The 17,740-nt window shown below is 32.8% G+C and overlaps 1 protein-coding gene across 4 annotated transcripts in view; it reads left to right on the top strand.

Moving 5' to 3' along the window:
* Positions 1–17,740, top strand: part of WDR27 (WD repeat domain 27) — a 309,881-nt gene that overhangs the window by 52,869 nt on the left and 239,272 nt on the right. For all 4 annotated transcript variants that reach the window (XR_463197.3, XM_007484921.3, XM_016429020.2 and 1 more), the window contains exons 15-19: positions 2,217–2,294; positions 5,525–5,622; positions 9,118–9,207; positions 14,296–14,417; positions 16,519–16,652. Coding sequence is in view for 3 of the 4 variants with exons in the window: in XM_007484921.3 (XP_007484983.2) it covers positions 2,217–2,294; positions 5,525–5,622; positions 9,118–9,207; positions 14,296–14,417; positions 16,519–16,652 (522 nt within the window). In the remaining variant the exon portion in view is untranslated. The remainder of the gene's footprint in view (positions 1–2,216; positions 2,295–5,524; positions 5,623–9,117; positions 9,208–14,295; positions 14,418–16,518; positions 16,653–17,740) is intronic.

Below are 17,740 nucleotides of genomic sequence, written 5' to 3'. Positions count from 1 at the left end.
TTTCTTTGTGTGACAATAGACCTGAAATAGTATTAAAAAAATTTTTTTTTTATTTTAATAGCAAATTCCCACATGAGCTTTCTGAAGTTATATAATCTAAATTGTCTCCCTCTCTTCTTCCCTCCCTTCTCCTGGAACTGGAAATCAATTCAGTCTGGTTTATACATGTATTATCACACAAAACATGTTTCCATATTTTTCGTTTTTGTAAGTGAATAATCTTATAAGACCCCGCCCCCCCAAAAGGCAAAAACCTAAAAAAATATACCCAAATAAACAAGTGATAAATCCTATGTTTCCATCTGTATTCTTACTCCAAAAGTTCTTTCTCTGGAGATAGATACCATTCTTTTTCACATTTTCTGCATCATTGTAGTGCTGTTAGTAGCAAACTCTATCATATTTGATCATTCCACAATATTTCTGTTACTGTGTACAATATTCTCCTAGTTCTGCTTATTTCACTCTGCATCAGTTCATGAAGGTCTTTCTAGCTCTTTCTGAAATCATCCAGTTCATCATTCCTTATAGCACAATAGTATTCCATCACCATTATATATCATAATTTGTTCAACCATTCCCTAATTGAGAGACATGCCTTTAGTTTCCAATTCTTTGCTACCACAAAGACATTAGTAGAAATATTTTTGTACAAACATATCTTTTCCCGTTTTTTATTTCTTTGGAATACAGACCTAGTAGTAGTATTAATGGATCAAAGAGTATGTATTCTTTTATAGTCTTCGGGGCAGAATTCCAAATTGCCCTCCAGAATGATTGGATGAGTTCACAACTCCACCAACAATGCACTAGTGTCCCAATTTTGCCACATCCCTTCCAACATTTATCATTTTCCTTTATTGTCATATTGACCAATTTGATAAGTGTGAGTCTCCTTTGGATTGTATGAGTCAGTAATACAATTCTAAATTCTAGGACTCTAGACAAACTTTTGCAAATTTTCTCCTTTTCTAGAGATATCTTTAGATAGAATGTTAGCTTCTTGAGGGCAAAGACTATATAATTTTTGTCTTTCTGGGCCTGGCACCTCTAATGAACACATAACAGAGGCTTGCTGGTTGATTAATTCTTATCCTATGAATACTGGCTATGTCTTTATTATAAATTCCACAGAGGACCCATCCAGTATGATGGAAACCTTCTTGTTATTTTATTTTTGAGATATTCATAGAGTAGTTGAGTTATTTATGGCTTCTTTTTCTTGTTGTATAAGTACCTCATCTCTCCCACCCCATCCCCACCCCAGTTACATTTGACCTTAATAATAGCTTTTTCCCACTCTTAAAATATGGAATATGTCAATACAAAATAATATAAAATACTATGTAAGTATATAAAATTAAAATAAATATTTTAAATCTCATTTTGCATGTTAGATGTGTTTTTGAGAAGCTAAAGTGAATAGCTGTATATCAAATCATATTTTATCATCAATATATGATATGATTTAAATTTATATTCAATATATGTTACATTACATTATATTGTTTTATATTAGATTACATTATATTATATGTAATTTGTATATAAATTAAAACTTACCCTATGTCCCAGAATTAATATTAAGTACTGGTTCCAAGGTAGAAGAGCAATAAGTGTTAGGTAATTAGAGTTAAGTAATTTGTGTAAGGTCACACAGCTAGGAAGTGTCTGAGGCCAGATCTGAATACAGGACCTCTCATCTCTAGGTCTGGTTCTGCATCCCTTGAGCCACCCATCTGCCCCCTATATTAATCTTCAGAGGTGTGCTTTTTGATTTGTAGAGATTATATGCAAAACAATAAAAGAAAAGAATAGAATATATTATCAAAGGAAGTATAGTATAGAAGGGCCAGCCTTACAGCCAGGAAGATGTGGATATGGGTCCTGCCTCTTAGACAAACTAGCTGCATGGTTTGGGGCAAGTTAGTTAACCTCTCAATAATGCTTTCAGAACAGAGGAAGCTTCCTCATCTTGTAGTTCCTTGTGCCAAGGAAATCACAGGCCAAGTCTTTTTCCAAGGCTTTCCAGGCTTTCTCCTGGAAAGAATTTTAACTTATAATCTTAAATCATGAGCAACTCAAAGTTTTTGCTAAGTTAATAAGAAGTATTGAAATGCATGTACCAAATGGGCACGCTTTTTCTCAGTATTGTAGTAAATGTATATGCAATTCATGTTTTTAAAAGTAACATTTGAGTGTATTCTTTCCAACAGAGGAACCATGTTTTCACCAAAGACCAACATAAAGACAAAGGATGAAAGATCCTCACGATCCAAGAATCATTTTAAATGGTATGTAATCCAGTTTATATAAATAAAAATCTTATATTCAAAGTGTGTCCAACTTCTAAAATATGCTTTATTTTATTGCCTTCGAGATTTTATTTCATAGAAAGTTCTATTTCCTGATACAGCATATGCTAACCTACTATTTTGTAGATTTCTCACATTTACCAGCATGAACTGAGACTGCTTTGGACTTTAGCCAAAGTTATCAGTAGCTTCTCAAGGTCTGTAACCATCTGGAAATAAATATATTTCTGTGAGATCAACCCTTGTCTCACAGAATGTGTTGTCTTCAGGATTCTTGATTAAAATTTTGAGACATGTTTTGCTTAACTGCTTCTTGGAACTTGAGATCTTGGCCAGGTTGCTGTGACCCTGGTAACAGTTATGCAAATTACAGTTGGCAAAAAGCCTTTTTTGTTTTAGGCCAATAAGAATCCCCTTCTGGAAAGTGGACTTTGAAATCTCACCTATGGAGAGGATACTCTGCTTGGGGATTTCCTGAATGGGACTCTGAAAAGCTGTATAAGGGACTTCTCAACTGTTTTTCAGGTGTTGGAGTTTTTCCTCTCCATTTGGTGTTATCATATGTTTTCTGTCTCTTATTATTTCTTATTATTGCTGATGTTGATCTTATCTGTATATTCCTTTGTCTTTTCTGTTGTAAGCTAAATTGATGGATCTTTGCATAATAATAATAATAAACCTATTTCTTTTTACTTTTTATTTAAAAATACTGGGGAGAAATGTTTCTTATTGTAGAAGCAGATCTTGAAGCACAGAGAGTTAAGCAGTTATCCTAGAAGGCATTCTTTTTTATAGTCCTCATAACTCTTTCAAAATGCACTTCCAAACTACTCTTGTTTGATATGAACACTCTTGTGATATTCTTGGTGCCACCTTCCACAAATCTTGTGAATCAGTGTTAATATTTTATTTATATATCTGGCAAAAACATATCAATTATATATATAGATATATTTCTAGGTACTTATGTATACTTACTGTCTTCCCTAATAAACTGCAAGTGCCTTGAGGGCAGGAAATGTTTCATTTTTGTCTTTGTGTCCTTAGTATACATTTTTTCAGATTGAGGTTCTGGTCAGGTTGTTCTTATAGTTCTTTCCAGGACTTAATATTTTATCTCTTGACTTTTGCCTTTATACTAATGATTTCCCATTTGGGGAATGTATTCCCTACTCATCATCACCTCTTGAAATCTTTTGCTTTTTTCCCTCCAGATGCAATGTCAATTTTATCATGATTTCACCAGTTGTGACTTTTCTTTAATTTGTTTCATAAATACTTTAAGTAACTTTGTACAGAATTTGTTATTTTCTGTCACTTATCTTTGTACATGTCAGAATTCTCCAGTAGAGTGGAAGTTCTTTGAGGACGATTACTATTAATTAATTAATTTATTTTTGTTCTTAACACCCAGCCTACTACCATGCAAATAGTAGATATTTAATAAATAACAAATCTATTTATTAATAAATAATAAAACAATCTGAATTGAATTAGATTACTGAAGGATTTTTATTCTAGAAATTATTTGCTTAGATTTGAGTATTCTGGAGATTAGTTTGGCTCATAGCCTTCCACTTTCATAAAGAGAATGAGGCATTTTTTCAAACATTTTGTTGAAATGGTACCAAGGAATACAAACAATTTGAGAGTACTGATTGCATTGTTTTAATCTTTGTATACGATTGACTCTTGAATTACTTGCTTTACCAGTATAATAGCAGTGTCAATGAAAGAAATTATGTTAGGGCATGACCTTTTAAAAATCATTTTGACTATTTGGGTTTATCATTTCTTTTTCTTAAGGCTAAGAAACTATCCTTTTGGTGATACATTCACAATATTTTTCAGAAATTTAAATCAAATTCATTGGCCTCAAGTTTATAGATTCTGTTCTTCATGCTTCCTCTTTTCTTTACATTAGGATAAAATCTGAATCTCTATAGCTATTCAGGACATGCCAGGTTTTCTTGTATTCTAGGACATTGTTTGAGATTAGTTACTCGAATCCATCAAAGGTCACTAAGAATTGATGTTTACTCATGTAAGAAATGCCAACTCATACCTCCAACTAATTCTGCAGTCTCTAATATCCTCTTGTGATATTCCTTCATTGGTCCATGCTGAGTGTTAATCACAACTGAACACATTGTTTTATGGGGCTTGCTGGACCTATTCTCTGCAGGGCACATTGCTCTTCTGGTTGGCTGTAGCCTCTAGCTTGTGACTCAGCTAAAATTCCTAACTAGAGCATTTTTAGTTTTTTTTTTAGAAAAGCACTAAGTCTAATTCCACTATGACCAGTGGAAAACCTCAGTTTTGCTTACTTGGAATATCAACTCTGAGATCTTACATCTTTCAAGCAAGATCTCTATACCAATAGCCACATTTTTTCTCCATGAACTCTCTCTACCCCTACTTAGGTTAAGGTTCAGAAAGCAAAGTCCTTGAATTCTCCTTCTATGCTTTTTGTAAGTACATATACTTTCCCCACAGGGCACCATTGCTGATGTGGGGATAAGAAGGAGAGAGACATCTCCCTACCCCATTGTATACTGTAAAGGGTTTGAGTTATCCAAATCTGAGTCTTTCCTCCAGAGTTGACTCTCCAGTACACTTCTCAACTTGACTTTCTTCTAGATTGTTTCATAGACAAATGTACTTATTATATAGGAAGTAAGTGGCATGACTGAATCACTGAGCCAATGATTAGAATTTCCCTGTGCTTCATCAATTGTCTTAATATAATTACCAATACTTTATAATTCCATCAAATTGACTAAAGGAATTAGCAACTAACAATGACCATATTCTATTATTATGTTAAGGAAACTCCTTCACACTCTTTTGCCAAGAGTTTTAGGAAAACTTCTCATTTTGATCAAGGTTTACTTATCTTATTTATACCAGGAGTTATTGAACAATAAATAATAGTCATTCTTTAGGGTCATTGAGAACCAAGAAAAAAAGCAAGTCAGTATCTTCATCAATTTGTGTAAAGAAGGGTAATTTTAATATTCTTATACCAATTGTTTTCATGTTGTTGAAAATTATGTAGATTTTAAATGAAAATGTATTTTAAGACTTATATTATAATTTTTGTTTCATACTGAGTCTATGGAGAAATTAAATACTAGTTCCTTCTTTATATCCTTCTCATTTGATTGTATTTTTTTTGTCTGACTCATTGTTTCTACTATTCCATAAAGTAAAGATTATCCCTTGGAGAGTCTACTGCCAATCAAACTTAGCAGGCAAATATCTATAGCCCATAAACCAACTGCTGTATGCTGCCTTCAGTATTCAGGTATGTATAATTTTAGAAATTTAGGTTTTATTTAGTTTTAGAAAGAATACTACTTGAAATAAATCCACATATAAAAATATACAGTTAAGGTTTACAACTATGAGATACATTTAAGCTCTGATACATTATTTGAACAATTAAATATTCAGCATTCAAATGGATCTGTGATCTCATTGATTTGGAACCCTTTCTAGTGATACAGATCACAATTAATCCATGATTTTCTCTCCTGTTTGGGGTGAGTTCCAGATAATTTGCTATAGGTACTTCTTGCTTTCTTTTCCCTGATACTGATAGAATACCAGCATTCTGGTCATCCACTTGTCATCCCATGCTTTAATCACATGACCAGTACATATTCCTTAACATGATGACATCTTTGAGTCTTTTTCTTCTTTGAAGTTTCTTATTGGTATAGACTGAAGCCTCCTTTCACCGATCATGCATCTCCCTATTGTCCTCTAGGTGATATTCATTTTCAGTTCTTTTGACAAAAGTCTATTGTTATTCATGTCTTGCCACCATACTTTAACAGTAGAATACTGGCATTAAATGGGCATTAAATTAGACCTTTTTTTCTGGAGAAGCTTTAGGTCATTAAAGAACTTTGCAATTCTGAAGGTAGTCTAGGTAGATTTCCTTTTATTTCATTTTGGACCCAAATTATAATCTATTTGTAGTGACTGTATTAGATACACACACAAATGCATATATACACATACATGCATATATACATACAACACACAAATACATTTGTAAGTTTATGCATATATGTTATTAATGCAAATACAATACAGATACATGTGTATATATGTGTACATCTATATATATACATATATTCATAGATGTGTATTTATATAGACACACATTAATGGACAAAGTCCAACTACATGTCCTTATCTAGGCAATAAGTATTCGTTGTCCATCTGGTCTTTTCTAAATGGATATTCAGGTCAAACTGTTCTCAGTAGTCCTAGATGTCTTCCAAATGTTCTAAGAACCTGATGTTTCCAGTTCAATGTCATCAACAGGTGATTAGATAAAAACAAAACCTCAGTTTTCACCTGGACACTTATAATTAGAGCCTTTGGTAGCTAGATAAACCATTTCTGAAGTGCCTTCTCTGTGCCTGTCACTGTGCTAAGCCCAGAGAGTACAAGTATAAGCACACAGGCTAGTCTCTCCTTTTATTTAGCCTACATTATAAAGGTGGCAGATGGCATTTAAAGGAAATCGCAAAGGAAATGGACAGCTGGTGAGGAGGTAGACAAGTCTGAAGAGTAGGGGAAACCAGTACTAAAATGAGCTTGCTTGGAATTCCTCCAAAAGCAGTGATCTGGGCTCTAGAGAATCACCAGTTAGGAGAGTCTAATTTCCTTAATTTATAGATGAGGAAACTGAGGCCACAAAGAGTGAAGTGACTGCCAACTGATTGTTGGCAGAGCCAGACTTTGAGCCCAAGTGGACTGACTTTTGGTCTAGTGTCCTTTGTACCACTGACTGCTCTCTGACCCACCTGATCAGTTCAATATTCTCCCTGTCCTTTGAAGGTTCCATACCATGTGAAAGCCATATTAATTCTCATAATTATGTTGCTATTATATACATACACACAACATGTAATAATATATACATGGATATATTCTTACAGAATTTTATCCAATAAGAACTTTGACTGGAAATAGTCATATTTCCTTTCCTTACCCAGTAACATCACACTGAACTTTGAATCTTATTCCTTAGAATTTGGTTTTCTTAAAAAGCGATTGTCAAAATTACATATTATACATAAAAATATATTGGTGTTACTGGAAACAGAAGTCTTGGGAGGCTGTTATCCATTGACCACAAGGTATGAAAAACTTTGAACACTATGGTTAACACAAAACATTTTGTATGTTTAGATGATTTGATTGCCATCTACTTCTAGACCTGTTCTGCAATCCCAGATTTGAAACTAACAAAATGTAGGTGCTATGGACTTAAGATTCTTTCTCACATACATTTTTTTAAATTGTAAGAATAGACTGATCATGAGAGAAGGATGCTATGGTTATAGGACTCAGGAAAAGAAGGCCACCCAATTTCTGCTAGGAGCTTTAATTAGTTAGTTGCCTTAGTCTAATTAGCTTAATTAATCTAGTTAGCTAGGTTGAAGAAAAATTGATGATTGGTTGATAGAAATTTAAGTTTAACTCAGCAGAACTGTAGAGCTTTTTCTTTTGGGGGGGTTGAATCCTCACATCTTATTTTTGCTGGGGCATTTTTCTGCTGATTTGCAAGTACTTATCCCTTTACAATAGCCACTATGTAAATATATACCCCAGAGATATTTTATACTTTACTCCCAGCACCAGATTCTTCTCTTTGACCCCATATGTGTTGATTTTAATTGTCATTATTGAGATGTAGCATTTGAAAAATGTGAAATAAACTTCAAATTCAGTTCTGTGTAGCACACCTACCTATCCAGAAATGAAAGTTGGATCCTGTTCTTGAAACTGTTTGCATTCACTTCATACCATATGTTGGCAAGTGTCATATTCCTTTTCCCAATCTTTGTCTTCAAAGAAATTTATCTAAACATTAGTTATATTTAAAATGTTCATAGTCAGAGTTAACAAGCATTTTTAAGTATTTGCCATGAGCCAAGCACAAACACAAGCAGAAAGATAACCTCTCCCCTCAAGGTACTTACATTCTAGTTGGGGAAGATAACACATAAAAAAGTGAAACTTGGTTGTGGGCTGGTAGAGAAAGTCCATAGAGTCAGGAGTGGAGCATGAAGAAGAATGAATAGAAGACTAGTTTGGGAGCTTTTCTTTAAATGGAGTTTCCTCCAATTGGAGGAAAGGGACACAGAGGCAGAACACATTTCCAACTTAAGTAGGCCAGGGGGGAAATTAACTTCTGGACTGAGGAGGCTGCTGAGGCATGGTAGAAAAAGTTAAGAGTCAGGGATGAAGCCAATGGAGGTAAGTTATTCTTATATTTCCACTGCCTCTCCTCCCACTCATCCTCAAAAACAATGAGTACACTTTTATTTTAAAATTAATTTTATCCAAAGCCTTTTCCCTCCTCTGAAGACTTGGGCTATGCAACATATTTTCAGGAAAAGAGGCACATTTTTGTATGTAATTAATTAACTTTAAGCTTTTAAAAATCACGTTTGGTGAGCATTTTTTTGTAATTGAAAAACTTGATCGATACTTGTGATCCTTAGTTTTGAATGTAAAGAGGCTGAATATTTTGTAAGGATATGTTTCCACTGAGATTATCTGATAGGGAATTGGGCAAAATTTATTTGCATCACAAAAAAGGGTAGTTTTTTTACCCCTTTAAAAAAGAATGTTAGGTCATCACTATTTGAAATGTTTTATTATCTTAATAAGTAAAAATTACCCTAGTAAGTGAATTTTAAATTTCAATTGTCAATTTCATAATGGATACTAGTTATATTGCATCAGATGTGACTTGAAAATTTCTTTAAAATAGGAAACGGACACCAATTGGCTTGTGGTTTAGCTGACCATTCATTGCTAGTTTTCAATTCCAGTGTTACTGAAGTACCAACTGTTTTTCAAGGTAAATGTCTCTTAATTCTATATTTTATGAATTTAAGTATGGGTTTCAGTTCAGTTTTAGATATTAATTTGTACGTGCCAAATTTATTCCCCTCTGAAAATGGTGCTTGAGCTGGTGAGTGGAATGATGAGGTTCACTGTCAAACGTAGTCATTTTGGGTTAACATTTTGTAATGTGAAACTCTAAATTGTGAAGCTTTTTAGTCCAGTAGGCTGGCTTGGCATACATCGAACATATTTTTTTTTTCAGTTAAAAATATATCTTTCTTGTATAGAATGTTATAGTTAACCATGGTGGACATGTTTATTTATAACTGAAAGAACAAACATTCAACATTAAATGTATATGGCTCTAGTTATTCTGACAACTTTTAAACATTTTAAAGAAAAATTTTATGTCAAATATAAAAGCACTCTTTTTATGGAACATTTTATTTTATTTAATATAACATTTTATTTTTATCCAAATAATTTAAAAATCATAATTCAAAGGACATAAAAGCAGCTAGATGATATAATGGATAGAGTGTAGGGTTTGGAATCAAGAAGATCTAAGTTCCAATCTGTCCTTAGGCAAGAACATTATATTGTTCCTATTTTGTGACTTTGTAATACACAAATTATAGTCTCCATACCATGTTACTCAGTGAGTTCAAACTTCAGTGATTTACTGTTGTCACTATTTCATTATGGTGAAATGGAATATAAGTTAGGATTTTCTTTACACCTTGGAGTTATCATTATGAAAGCCATCTGATCTTTAAAAACAAAAAGACTTTAAGGAACTGTGACTTTCATGGGCTCTCTAGTCATGGAACTACTTTTCCATGGATGTAGTAATGACCAGACTTTTGGGTAGATGTTTTTTACTGACTGTTCTTATTACACGACCTTAGCATGTAACCCTTTCTAAAAGCTGGTTGAATAATTCATGTCAACTAATGATAGTGAGAGTGAGGACCAAACCAGGGAGGCTTATGAACTGTCTAGTACCAACAAACATACTTGCAAACTGGTTAGGGCTACCCATAGATTCTATGGGAACATAGTCAAGCTCTTGGGACCCATTCTTCCAAGGTGAGTTGGATTTGACAGTGGAATTCCTGAACATTGATCAGCTCTTGAGTAATCAGAACTTTACACAAAATAAGGCCTCAACATATCTTTGTTGAATGAGTCTTTCCTCTCTGTTTTTATATGTTCTTTAAATAAAAGTGTTCCTCATTATTGCTGAAAAAGCATGTCTGAGGCTTCTTGATTACAGAATGCCACTAAGGTCCCTAGGAACATTAGAAATAGACCACAAGCCATGACATATTCTATGAAAGGGCAGCCATATACTACTTTACAATTCCTTCAGTCAAAACTCTTTGGACGTTTTTTCTTTGTTTACTTTTTTAGACAACATTCATTGCATAATGAGTGAACATTGTATTAGGTGGAGTTGGGGAATAAAGATAATTAAAGACAATTTCTTGCCCTTGAGTAGCTCATGGTTAAGTTTGGATGCCAAAGTACACATTGTGATAACTTATGTTTACATAGGAAGGGGAAATAGTATTTTCATTTAACAGAAAGGAAACTGAGGCACAGAAAATGATATTAAATAACTTTCCTAACATTTAGATCATTGGTAGCAAATGAGAAAATTTACTGTCTCATTATAGGTTCCTTATCTCCCAAGCCAGTGTTCATGCTGCTGGATCATATTCATGAAACAAGAGAAAAGCATAGATATTCATAACAAGTATTTAGTAGACAAAAGTCATTGAGTATGGTGTAAGAAAGCAAATATTGTTAAATACTTATCAGCTAGCATTTAAATATCTTAAAAACAGTTAAACAATTAGAATTTTATCAAATAATTCCCCTCATTTATCATATATGTGTGTTTACATACATATTTTCACAATAACATTTTTGAAAGAGTAACTTTAAAAAATTGCAAATCTTTGAATATTGCAATTAAAAAGAAAAAAAAATCTTTGTAAATAATGCCAGGGATTCTAGTATTGCTATAAAGAGATGTCCTGTTTTCTAAGAAGTTTCATTTCCTATTCCATACTAAGTAACATTTAATTTCTTTTCTATAGTTTCACAGGTCCATGTTGTTGATTGGTTTAATGATTTTACTTAGTTTCATAAAATTATAACTTGAAAATTACACAAGAGGGCAGCAGAGGTATTTGAAATATTTTGAAGTTAAGTTAATTTTAGCTTCAGGCTTTTTGTAGGACTCTTAGAACTCTTTATGTCTCCTTCTTATTTTTCAATTTTCATCCCCCCCCCAACTGATCTATTACATCAGGACACAAGAGTAAAACAAATCTTTTTTTTAAATGTGTTTTTTAGTTTTTTAATTGTCATTTAGTCAGTCAACAAGCTTTTATTAAGCACCACTATTCCAAGTGTTAGGGAGATAAAAAGGCCACTATGCCAAAACCAAACAAACAAAAACCAGTTCCTACTCTCCAGGATCTCATAGTTTAATGAGGAAAGGAATATGCACAGACAACTGTGTAAACAATATATGTGTGTATATTTACACATTATGTATGTATACCTACATACTAAATGGGAAAATCTGAAAAGGCAGCCACTAAGATTAAGAAAGACTGGGAAACATTTCTTGCAGAAAGTGGGACTTCATCAGAACTTGAAGAAATCCATTTAGATTTTAAATCCCTTAGGGAAGATAGAAAATGAGTCCCTAGTCAATATTATATAGTGATGTTGCAAGGAGTAAAATTGAGCAATTTTTTTTAGATATCAGAAAAAATATATTGCAACCTATTTTTTAAAGTTTTAAAATTAGCAACTTCTACTCAACAAATATAAACAAACCAAGAGAATAGGGAATAACCTCCCCCCCAAAAAGGTAAAAAACACCCTTCAAATTCTCTCTCTCTCTTTTTTTTTTTTATCAAAGAAAAGAGTATTGTGGTATGAAATCTCTGGGTTTGGAAGGCCATTAGAGAGCAAACAATTCACCTGGTTAGGGTCTTTTTCCTAAAATATCCCAGATAAGTGGTTATTTAGTATATTTGAAGATCTCCAAACATAATGAATTTATTCATATTCTTTCTATTTTTTGATAGTCCTTAGTATTCATAATTTAGGCACTGGAAGTGGTAAGTACTCATTACAGCAAAGTGGTTGACTATATATATATATATGTATATATATATATATATAATTTATAGGAAATGACTTGGAGTCATTTATCAATGAGCTATCTGTGTGCAGACAGGTGAGAGCAATGGTCAAAATCAATACAAATTAGAAAAAAACAGTAAGATAAGAAGACATTAATATAATTACAGCAGCTTTTATCTGACATTTAGGTGAGCTACTGACTCTAAAAATGGGATATAAATAAAAATTAAGATATTACTTTTGCTTATTGTCATTTATTAGGGAAATTTAACTCTCCCAAGACAGTTGCCCCAACAAAGAATGAGAGAAAGCCTAAATTACCGCAGTCAAGGAGCATTAGATCTTCCTGCAAATTAATGTCTTGGAAGCCCAGGGCAGCACTGGATTAGATGGTTAGTTTATTTACAAAACTTCATAGAGGACCATGGCAAATTATAAACCGATCTTACCATGAGATGAAATAAAAATGAGTCTGTAGTAATTTTCATGATAGAACTCTCCAAACAATATCCTCTAACATTTATAGAATTAATGCAAAAAAGAAGAAAAAAAGGAGAATAATCAATGATAACAGATTTTTGAGCAGTACAGTACAGATTTGTTTTCATTACTCTCAATGACAGTGGAACCTGCATTTAGACTTATGACACCTTGGTACTGGATGCTGATGAAAAAAAGTGCCACTTAAGATAAAGTCTAGGAGAGTGATTACATATGACTATGTACACACCAAAGAAATCTGTGCCCAAAATGATCCAATTGCAAAGGACCCAAGGACTTATTTTCAAAGTATCTCAAATAGAAAAATGCCAAAACAATGGGAGCAAAAAAAAATCAGTCAGTATTACTTTAAAGAGGTGATCTAGAAAACATTAGCTTCCACTGATATATATACACTCTTGCCCTCATAAGATTTTCAGGAGAATGGCCTAATTATAAATTTGAGAATTTTCTTAAGGAAAATATGTGATGGACTTCACTATTTTCTACAAGAGACCATATCTTCACAGTCATTTTCTAAATCTGCCTTTTTCTTATGAAGTCTTTGCTTTTGAATGACAACAGAGATGAAAGCACAATGTTCCTGTTATTGAGCTGTTCTTGAGTATTATTGAGATTTTAATTTGCCCATAATCCTTATCAATTCTTTCTAGCCATTATCTTTTAGGACAATGTGAATGATCAGAAGTAACAGTAGTTATCATGTCTGACAGGTCTTGGTAGATTCTCCATCACATCATGTTCTGGACACATGTCCCAGCAAGACAGCAGAGTTCTCTATTGTTATTCTCAGTTCAACCAATAGTGCCTCAGGAGTCCTGCAATATAGAATCAACAGGGGTCAGCACACTTAAAGCTTATTCCTTTGATGGTCACTGAATTATTACAACTTTATGGTATCTGTGGACTCATGTCACCATTCTTTGTAAGACAAAAAGCTTCTCTTTTCTCAGGGGATCCATTTCCCTCTTCAACCAAAGTTGCCCCATATTGGTTACAAATTCAAATATTTTACAGTACGACCTTGTTTTACAAGACCAGTATGTTCTAAGACCCTTCCCTTAAGTTGAAAATTATGTATAATAGTGAACCCCATTATTTAATAATTTAATAAATATTTCTTACTTGCACATACCTATGCATTTTATGATGGTCAGAATGTATTAAAGGGAACATCTAGACACAGAAGTGATGATGACAGAAAAGCCTTTGCAAAATTTTACAAAAGTTTCACTGTGTGGTAACATATTATTCGGGATCATATTATCACTAGACAATTACCAGAAAATGCCTCTAACTTCATTATTTATCCCTTAAGATTGAAATTTCTAGTGTGTTATGTAAAAAATATTAGGCAAACTGGGCTCTTTTGTTATAATGTCTCAAAGTCAAAAATTGTATTGAGAAGTTTTCATGCTGTTTTTTATTTAAGGTCATGATGGAGCAGTGAGCTCAGTTGGCTGGAGTCATGACAGGAAATGGTTAGTTTCTGCTTCAGAAGACAGAACATTAAGGATCTGGTCAGTTAGGACTACAGAGTCTACAGTATTTCTGGTAATGAATAATTCATATCTAAAATATTTTGTCATTTCCCAAATGATCACTTTCATGACCTTGAAATGCTAGCTATTACATACACTTCTACACTGAAATGCTGTTTAATTTTTTTTTCATTTTGTCTATTAGATAAGAGTATTAAAAATATGAGTCAACTAGGAATAGTTTTGTTTGCATGGATTGAATATTTATTGTTTAGTTAAAATGTTTATTTATAGATATTTATGTTCTATATATCCAGGTAGACACATCTATGAATTATTAAGTTATCTGAAATCTACAAAATAGTTGGAACAAGTTGAGAAGGGAGATATTTGTGCTAGAATAGCATAAGTGAATTTGCTTTCTGTATCTGGTACTGGAATACCATTTTATATTTGAGAAAATGTTAATAGACAGGAAAAAGCTATATGAATGAAATATATCATGATGGAGAAAAAGTCAGTTGTTTATAGGGTTAATAGTAGGTGACCATATAGAATATAGATGGTGAGAATGGAAAGGAGACAGAGAATGATATACAAGTTTTCAACCAAAATAGACAAATAGCAGATGAAGTTTTGTGTTCAGAATGAATATGGGAGACTTCTTTAAAGGTAATTATAAGAAACTCAGCTCATTTTTGTTTGTTTGTTTGCTTTTAATGATGTAAGGAGTCAGTGAAGGTACCACAGGAGGAATATGACATAAAAAGTAGTGAAAATTTAAAGATCATTTTAGCATTTACTTTCAGCAGACTGAATGCAAAAAGCAGGGAAGGAAGACAATAAACAAGAAGTTTGATTAGTCAAAATAAGGTGACTAAAGTATAGAGGAGACATAGCTAAAAGTTAGATTTTTTATTTTTAATTTAAAAAAATTTTTAATTTAGTCAATTTAGAACATTATTCCTTGGTTACAAGAATCATATTCTATCCCTCCCTCTCCTACCCCTACTCTTCCCGCAGCTGACACATCATTTCACTGGATTTTACACGTGTCCTTGATCAGAAACTATTTCCATGTCGTTGGTGTTTGTATCAGGATGTTCGTTTAGAGTCTACATCCCCAATCATATTGACCCATGTAATCAGGCAGTTGTTTTTCTTCTGTGTTTTTACTCCCACAGTTTTTCCTCTGAATGTAGATAGTGATCTTTCTCGTAGATCCCTCCGGGTTATTCAGGATCACTGCATTGCCACTAATGGAGAAGTCTATTACATTTGATTGTACCACAGTGTATCAATCTCTATGTACAATGTTCTCCTGGTTCAGTTTCTCTCACTCTGCATCAATTCCTGGAGGTTGTTCCAGTCTCCATGGAATTCCTCCGCTTTATTATTCCTTTGAGCACAACAGTATTCCATCACCAACATATACCACAATTTGTTCAGCCATTCCCCAATTGAAGGGCATCCCCTCATTTTCCAATTTTGGGCCACCACAAAGAGCGCAGCTATGAATATTCTTGTACAAGTCTTTTTCCTTATTATCTCTTTGGGGTACAAACCCAGCAGTGCTATGGCTGGATCAAAGGGCAGACAGTCTTTTATCGCCCTTTGGGCATAGTTCTAAATTGCCCTCCAGAATGGATCAATTCACAACTCTACCAGCAATGCATTAATGTCCCAAATTTACCACATCCCCTCCAGCATTCATTTAAAAGTAGATTTTTTAAAGAAATGTTGACTATGTTAGAACCTGTAAATCATAGTTGTGCACATTATGAAGTTAAAACATTTTGTGTTAAATATATGAAAAACTTTAGTATAATGTTATGAAGTCTTAGGAGAATTTGAGCAAAAATTTGAATTGGTTTTAATGAAACATTTCTAACAAGTACTTTACTCCCAAGATATGTTAAAAAAGTTACAAAAAAAACCAAAGCAAAATAAAAACATTCACTTAAGTAGCAGCATTCAGAATTGAATAATTTTTCCAAATAAGAATGGTTACTTAGAGAAAGCTATGGTAATTTTTACTTAACAAATCATGTTTTTAAATTTAGATGGATGGCAAGTTGGTAGTTAAATAGAAGAATCAAATATTTACAATAGAGTTTATTGCTATCATAATGGTTGTTTATATTTTAGAAGTAATTCCAACTTTTCTATTTAAGGACAAGGACATGTTATGTAAACCTGTACGAGTCACACAGTTTTATTATATGGATGCTTTTATATTGCTGTCTTCTGGCTCTGAATTTCATCTATTAGAATATTATATTGGCACGCACAAAGATGATATAAAAAGGTGGGCAAAACTATTCTTCATACATTTTAAATATTTGTATTTAACTGATTGAAGAAAACAATATTACCTAAAAATGTAATACTTGCAAAACTGCACTGTATATCACAAAGCTGAATAGAATTATTCTCAAATACTAGTAAGGCTAACACTTGATAAACTGAATAATAGAAGAATATTTTTCAGATTTGTGATATGAATTATTTTAAACTTCCCTTTGTTGAAACAGTTCTTATAACATCCCAATGGAGACTGGCTGTACAAATATTATCGTTATTTAGTAGATGAGAAAACTGAGCAATTAAATTTAAATTACTTGCCCATGGTTATATAAATAATGTGTCAGAGGTAATAGTTTAAAGTTTGGCATATTTTTTCCAATTTTATAACTAAAAACATTGTAAGTTTAAGTGACTTTTAACAAAAGTCTATAATTGATAAATATTCTCTATTATAACTTTTGCTATAGTTTCTCATTACTAATAATTATTTTTCATTTATAATATTACATTTCATTTAGAATTGAACTGTAGTTATCACAAGTCAAACAATTATGGCATTTTCCCTTCCATATGGTTTTCTCTAGACTTGTTTTCACAATTATTCTTCCCCTTAGTCATAGAGAAATGTCTATCTTCCTCTTTAAAGCCAACCTTTTTACCACTTTTTGTAATATTATTTCTGATGCCTGATTAAGAAAATATCCTGCTTCCAGACATTCCCTCATTCTGTTTCAATCTCTTTCCTTAAGTACCTCCTTTCTCTGAGATCTTCTCCATTATTTTTTGTCTTTAAAAAAATTTCCTGACCCTAGTTACCATAAAATTCTGTAATAATTTTTATCTTTTTTGTATACCTGAACTTAGGTTTTGATCAGTGCCTCCTGGTTCCATTTCTTCTCTATTGCATCTTTCCTTAATATTTCATGTGGGTAAATTTGGCCTGGTAATTCATTGAATAGTCTGAGATATCAGAAGGTTAGGACTAATTTTGTTGTTTATTCAAACTACTGGAAGAGAAAATTCCCTCTACCAATCCAGATTGGTATCTTCTCTGTAGCCAGTGGTCTTGGAGAGTTGCCCTCAGGCAGC

The sequence above is a fragment of the Monodelphis domestica genome, chromosome 2 (assembly GCF_027887165.1).
Source record: "Monodelphis domestica isolate mMonDom1 chromosome 2, mMonDom1.pri, whole genome shotgun sequence".
Lineage (NCBI taxonomy): Eukaryota > Metazoa > Chordata > Mammalia > Didelphimorphia > Didelphidae > Monodelphis > Monodelphis domestica.
This window is presented reverse-complemented; position numbering and strand designations above follow the sequence as displayed.